We start from the raw sequence: 7,187 nt of genomic DNA on the forward strand, positions 1-7,187 counted from the left end.
CGCTGCTTTCAAGCTTCCAGAGGGGTAGAATTAAACAGGGGAGAGTTTAAAAACAATTGCTTTTTAGCCCTTTAGCAATATTTTTAAATTAGTTTTTAGTGTTAATGGTTGCTGTAACGAACTTAGAATAGAAATGTATTTAAATAAATAATTTTTAGGGATTGTTGGCATTTATGATTCTTTGATACATGAGTCGCAATCGACTTGACAGCAGTGAGTTTTGGTTTTGGATACGCAATTTGAACTACTGTCGATGTCAGGAAGAAATAGGTGCCCAGGCCTTGCTTAAGCCAGAGCCCTTCAGTTTTCTGCCTGAAAATATTTTCAAAATACCAGAAGCCAATCCCCTTTTCCTGCACTTTAATTTGTCTTAAATGGCTCTGTAGGGCTCTCCCTATTTTCCTACCTTTAAAAACAAAAAAATTAAATTTCCTTATCTGATTTAGTTGGTTTATATTTCATAATTTCTATTCTAGCACTGAAATCAACATAGTTTAGCTTCTAAGGTTTGTATCTGCTGGAAGGTAGGCCTGGCCAGGGTTAGTTTAATGGTTAGTACCTTTATTACTTCTTTAAAACCATCCAGCACCTTTCAGGTAAAAAATACTGTGGCTTCTAGATAACGTGAGAGTAAAAGGAAGAGAAGGAGGAGAAATGGATTGTATACCTAAGAGTCTAGGAGCTATTAAATTATTTAAATTTTAAGTCTTATCACAAGTTATCCATGAGGTAAAGCTCATTTGGAAATAAAGAAACTCCTCCCTTGGGATTACGACAGGGTGCTGGCATCAGTGGTCTCACAATGCCGCCTGCTCCTTTGGTTTAGCATTATGAGCAAATTTCTCTCCAGTTCCTTTCCTAACCGGGTACATCGATCCACATCTACCTGTTCAAGTGGCCTGAAGAGCCAATATTTTCACTGAATACCGATAACGGGGAGGTAACCCAGCGTGAGGTCATTTTGGGGCACTTGCCAATATTTATCCACTCCCTTCTACATCTCCTTCCATCATAGATGTAAAAAAACCCCAATCAGGTGGCTGCATTTTCCTTTTACAAAAAAAAAAAAAAGTGAAAAAGAAGAAGGTCAAGACTCAGCAAGAAGTGCTTAGATATTGCTTAAATCTAAGCTGTCGGCCCCTTGCGTATTTCCTCAGAGAAAACTCTCCGACCACACCCACTGCAAGTGACCATGACCTCAAGTCTCACTTTTGCCATTAAAATAATCAAGGAACGCAATTCAGAAATCATATGACATCCTGCATTTTATTCAATTCCATATGACAAAAATAGGAACCTAGACTAAGACATCCATTTCAATCAGTAGGTGTGTCAAGCCACAAGATTTAATAATAAAAAATATTGGATCTAGGTAACAATCCCCAGCTGTTCAGGGAGGCACCGGCCCCACATGGTATTGCAGTATAAAAATATGTCTCTTCTCCATGCAGAGGGGCTGGCTGGCCCTGAATACAGAGGGGGCCAGTCTCACTGACCTTCATGAGCCATCTTATGTACAGCACTTTACATTTCTCTTGTTAAATTATATACACATTCTCTTGGGAGAAGAGATAACACTACATGGTACCAAAGACTAAAAACAAAAATTCACACCAGAAAGGACACAGATAAATAATAAAAACATTCAACTGCTGAAATACAGCAACATTAAGCCACCTCAGCTTTCTTTTCCCAATGCTTAAATTGCTCCCCAAGAACTCACTCCACGATCAGAGATGGTACAATATGGGATGATAGGCCTCATCGCTGCAGAAAACAGCTGTGGAGTTTAGTGCTCATTTCCAAGACAAACAAACAGTGTCTCTGGAACTCTTTTTGCTCAATTACACTGTGGCAGAAACAGTCCAGCCTCACATAAGTTCTGTCGTTGCTGTGACTGCATTGGAGAGAGACTGTTCTAGTTTTCTGTTGTAACTGAGAAGATCTCACTGTTTGATTCTTTCTACGGGGCACATAGCTGCTGGCACTGCACTGTAACCAGCTACCTTACTATGCCCTGGGCAAGGCAGTTGGAAGAAACTTCACCGGGTCAGATTCCGCCATGCTCGCAATGCACAAAAATGAGGTAGTACACAAAACACTTCCTTTTCAAGTTTTGATTTCACCCCAGCCTCCCAGAGCCCTGGCTGAAGGGTAAAACTGGTCCCTTCCCTTACTGGGTGCAATTTAAACACAGGAATCAGCATAAGACTGCATTTTAAATCACCAGTGGACACTGTGCTTGGTTTTCATCTGAGTAGATAACAGATAAGTCAGGGATTTAGAAAATTTCCAAGTCATAGCTGAGTATACTGCCAGGCATTAACATTTTGCCCTAGTTTACTGTTACTGTACACAATAGCCGGTGCTATTAGGCAGTCAAGAGACTACAGTAAAACGATACCTACACAATGTTCTCTTTCGCCATTTCCTGGCTTGTACTGATGTCACAGTTCTAAAATTAATTTGTCAGAGTTTCGTTAAGGGTGGTCACAGTTTTTAGTTGGGCTCTGTAGAAAAGTTAAATAAATTATTTTAATCTAAGAAATAGCAGGCCGTATTTTATTGAGGAGCTGACACATCTTGGTGGCTTTTCTGTTTAAGTAGCATAGATTTCTCATACTGTTTGATCTTAAAACAAAACAAGAAACTGTAACAGTTTTTTTTCCATTTTTCCTAAACTGAAGTACTATTTATAAAATACATCTTTTTTTTCAAATTATAGACAAACCTCCCTAATACAAAATACTAAAAGTGCAATAGTATAAATTAAGAGTTTGCAACCACATTATACAAACATTACCTTTTTTATTGTACAGCTTTGATAACGTGAACTATGTACTCACAACTGTGTATAATGTTGTGAATAACTTATGGTGATATTTGTCTGTAACTTGGTCTCCAATCATTGGGCTACAGACCACACTACATTTTTCATTTCATAGAACAACTGTCCACATAGCAGCTACAAACATTTAAATTAAAAAAGAAAAAAAAAAAAAAAAAAGAAAAAAGGTCTGTTACTGACAGGTACTTGCACATGAAAAGCATGCTATCTTTCCCAATAAAACTTCACAATTTGCCTGCATTGAAATAATCCACTTATTTATAGTCGAACAAATCTTGCTTTAAAAAAAAAAAAAAATCACACAGCCAGATGTATTCTGCAGTACAAAAGCTTCGTTTAAGGTTGGGGCTATAATATTGTCTGTTACCCGCATAATCTTAACATTATAAATACTACAGACGAAGATACTGTAATCATACACAGCATTGGGCTACTAAACCACTTCTTTAAGATCAGGATTTCTAAAAACAGAGTTCAAGTTTCTAACTAATGTGAACAAAACCATCAAATTAGTCTGACTGGTTGTCGCAGGGAAGCCCTTTTCTCCCTCTCCGGGGACTGTAGCGTTTTAGAAGAAGCAAAGTGGATGTGGTCTAAGCTCTCAGCTCCTAATGAGGTTTCCCCATGACTGTTTTTTTTTTTTTTTTTTACTTAAACTTAGTTAGAAGGTTCGAGTTCTTAGTGACAGTCAAACTCGTCAAACTCACTGTGGACAGAAGAACCATGCAGCTCCCCCAGGATGAGGCTTCAGTGGCCACACAGCTAGTGTGTTTTCTGCTAGGGGGAGAATTGTCACGAGAACCTAGGCGGTTAAGGTCGTAAGACTAATGCTCAACAATGTCAAGATTTGTACACCGGATAGAGCAAATGCACGGAGTCCACACGTCTAGTTTATACCGATCTCCTTGTCCTCAATGAACCTTGTGAACGGGCGGCTGGCCCCCGCCTCTGAGCTCGCTTTGTCCAAGCCTACAGTGGGGGGGCTGCTGCCGGTGCGTGCCTTGTCCATCCCGCCACTGAGGTTGCCCAGAGGGGGGATGGCGCTGCCGCCGAGACTTACTGGGAGCTGGGGGATACCCCCATTCTGTATGACAGAAATCTCATTGTTCTTCATGGCAAGACCATTTGTGATAGCTGCTGCATACTGGTTCCAAAAGTTGGGGTCAACATTCATGGCTCGAGCTGCCAAATCCTTTTGGAACATTTCGGAAAACTTCAGGGCATCACCCCCTAACAGGGCCATGGGGTTTTCCACCGAGAGCCGGCGGCCTCGTCTGGCAGGGGCGTTATTCCACATGTGAGTTCCCATGTGAACCTGCATGCAAGATACGAGAGAGAAACAGCCCACAAGTGAGCAAGTTCAGACGAGTGGCGTTGGTTTGTTCCTTATTTAACCATTTCACAATCAGATTACGTGCCCAGTAGCCTTCCAGAAACCTCTAGATATCATTTTCTCTGGATTTTTTCTTTCCTCCTCCTAAGCTTTTTTTTTTTGGGGGGGGGGGGACAGTGAAACAGAGTTATGTGAACTTCTTCACCATCTTATTCTCAAATAAGCAACACTTGTTCTTATTACATACAAAACCCAGCAGGGCCAACAAATAAGTCAATGCAAGTGTTTTTTCCAGCTGACAAACTTGACAAGACTGAACAATTTCCCTCCCGAAAGCATAAAAGTCTCAAAGCCACCAAGAGAATGTCTGAAAACTCATAGAACAGAATTTCCAATCTCTCTGTTTATCCAAGCCCTGCTGTCCTTTTTTAGCCTCTCCTCGCCCCCTCCTTCTAAATCATATTTTTGAGCTCTATTTCTCTTTCAAACAAGAAAACATGAATTTGAAAACATCCAGGGACATCTGTAGTCAGCAGAGAGCCCTCAAGCTGCTTCTATCACATGGATGCAAGCCAAGTGCCTAACAACAGCAGGTATGATGTTAGATGTGCCTCTGATGAGGCCTGGAGACCCCCGCAGACGTGCACTTTACATAGAATGGTGGTCCGGCGTTCCGCTGCGACAGTGTCAACACACAGGCCTCAGTGACGTGACCTCGCATGTACCAGTCCGCCTTCCAAGGAAGACGGACACAGGTGTTGTGGTTTGCTCAGGACACAACATTCACTTTTCCCTCTTCTGCCCAAACACCCCCCGCCCCTTTCTGGGCAGCCCTGAGGATAAGACCATGGAACCTCCTAGAAACCACGGAGCACACGTCGCCTGTGATGTGGCCTTCTCATCTGGTGTACGTAAGAGCGTTTAAAGGCCACATTTACTTTTGTCCGCCCACCACGCTGCCCACTGTGACGTCACCACCTAAGTCACACGCTGGCCACGCCCCTCAAGGGCAGCAGCCACGCGCGTTCAAAGAGGTGCAACTTAGGTCAGAGGGCGAGCCCAGACAACCGCACAGCGGAGCACACGCCTGCTCAGGATGCGTGGGTGCTCACGTGCACACTCACGCAAACATGGGCACACACGTGGCTTTTTCTGTTGCCCGGCCATGACCACATTGGCATTTCTGCCAGTCTGTTACATCTACACGGAGAGGGCCTTCTCACAGCCCCGCCCCCTCAGTCTTAATTTCGGACCGCAGACCGTGCTCTCCTCTTACCTTGAGATTCCCCTTTGTGGTAAAAGCTCTACCACAGATTGTGCAGCCAAAGGGCTTTTCCCCAGTGTGGGTGCGCTCATGTATCTGCAGAGCACTGGCTGAGGAGAAGGTCTTCCCGCACGACTGACAGTTGTGCTGCTTGGGGGTCCGGCGCGGCGGGGGGGTCAGCAGGGGGGTGACGCCAGGGCTCATCACTGTCTGTGGCCCGGCAGGGACCTGGATTCCGGCTGGGAGCGGGGGGCCCTCGCCCAGTGAGACAGGCTTGCTGTGGCCGTTCACTTCCATCCTGATCATGGTGGGCGCGGTGCTGGTGACCAGGCTAGGAGAACTTTGGCTGGGACCTAGAGCAAAGTTGGGTTCAAATAACTGAGAAGGCAGCTCTTTTAATTTGTGCGTCAGTACGTGCTGTTTTAAATTACCCATAGTGGAGCACCCACGACTGCAGGCTGAGCAGACAAAGGGACGCTCCTTAGTGTGGCTGCGGTAGTGAATGTCCAATGCACTCTTGCAAGCAAAAGGCTTGCCACAGATATTACAAACAGTGCTTTGACACTTACCCCGTTCTCTATTCAGGAACAGCAGGCTAAAGGGGGCTTCCTCCTTGACCACAGGCCGACCTGGAGTGGCAGCTGTCAGGTCCAGGGCGCCTCCATTCTCAGCAGCGGAGGCGGGGCTGTCCGGCTTTTCCGTCTTTAGCGGTATTTCCTGGGGCTCCTCCTGGTTGCTGAGGCCAGGGGACTTGGACCGGAAGCTCTCGCCGTTGCTGTGGGTGGGAGACAGCGCCTGCATGGAGGACGACGACTCAGACGTGGCGGGGCTACCCGCACTCTGGCTCTCCAGGTCTCCTGCGGCTGACGAGGAGTCGTTGCTCAGATGGTCGCTCTCCCCAGATCCGTTCTCCAGGGACTTGAGGCTGGTCAGCTGCTGGCAGCTCATGACCGAGTCGATCATCTTCATCTGGTTCTCCAGGGCAGCGATACTGGAGATGACCGAAGGCGGGGACGGCGGGCAGGAGCCAGAGAATGCCAGGAGGGGCTTGGACGCATCACCCACCGGGTCCTTAAGCTCCGGGTCCTCCTCCAGGGAGTTCTCATCCATGTCATCGTCGTAGTTGCTCAAGGCGTCAGCGCTTTTCTCGTCGTAGGGGAGCTCAGCATCCATGGCCTCCTGGAAGCCCTCCGGCAGCGGTGTGTTGGGGATCTGCCCCCCCATGTGCATGCGGATGTGCTGCTGCAGGACCACAGCGTTGGTGAACTTCTTCTGGCAGATGGGGCAGGAGTGCTGCACCCTGAGTGGTGGCTTTGCCCGGTGTACGCCGAAATGTGTCTTCAGGTTGCCTTTGGTGGTGAAGGCCCGGCCGCAGATTTTGCACTTAAACGGCCGCTCTCCGGTGTGCGTCCGGTAGTGCATCTTGAGGGCGCTCTGGCAGCTCAGCACCCGGTGGCAGATGACACACTGGTTGGGGTCTGTCATTTTCTTGTCAATGTTCTCCACCAACTGCTGCAGCTTTGAGGTTTCGGATGTTTGCATAGAGTCAAGCAGGCCACCAAATGGAAACTTTGCCTTAAATTGGTCCGAGACTGCCGGAAGCACTGGGTTTGAGAGGCTTGAGGACACACTGCTGTCAGCGGCTGTGTTGGCCACGGGCATGGGTGCGGTGGTGGCCTGCCCACTGGTGGGGGGGTCCCCGGCCCTGGCGTTTGTGGGAGGCAGTCCGAGGGGCTCAGTTT

The 7,187-nt window shown here is 46.8% G+C and overlaps 1 protein-coding gene across 1 annotated transcript in view; it reads right to left on the minus strand.

Moving 5' to 3' along the window:
- Window positions 1-3,734: 3,734 nt before the first annotated feature.
- Window positions 3,735-7,187, minus strand: part of SALL3 (spalt like transcription factor 3) — a 17,534-nt gene continuing 14,081 nt past the window's right edge. Inside the window, exons 2-3 of the mRNA XM_064293458.1 lie at window positions 5,458-7,187; window positions 3,735-4,163 (exon numbers count right to left, since the gene is read on the minus strand). The exon at window positions 5,458-7,187 is cut by the window's right edge and continues 1,764 nt beyond it. Of these exons, the coding sequence (XP_064149528.1) occupies window positions 3,735-4,163; window positions 5,458-7,187 (2,159 nt within the window). The remainder of the gene's footprint in view (window positions 4,164-5,457) is intronic.

Source organism: Loxodonta africana, chromosome 11 (genome assembly GCF_030014295.1).
Source record: "Loxodonta africana isolate mLoxAfr1 chromosome 11, mLoxAfr1.hap2, whole genome shotgun sequence".
Lineage (NCBI taxonomy): Eukaryota > Metazoa > Chordata > Mammalia > Proboscidea > Elephantidae > Loxodonta > Loxodonta africana.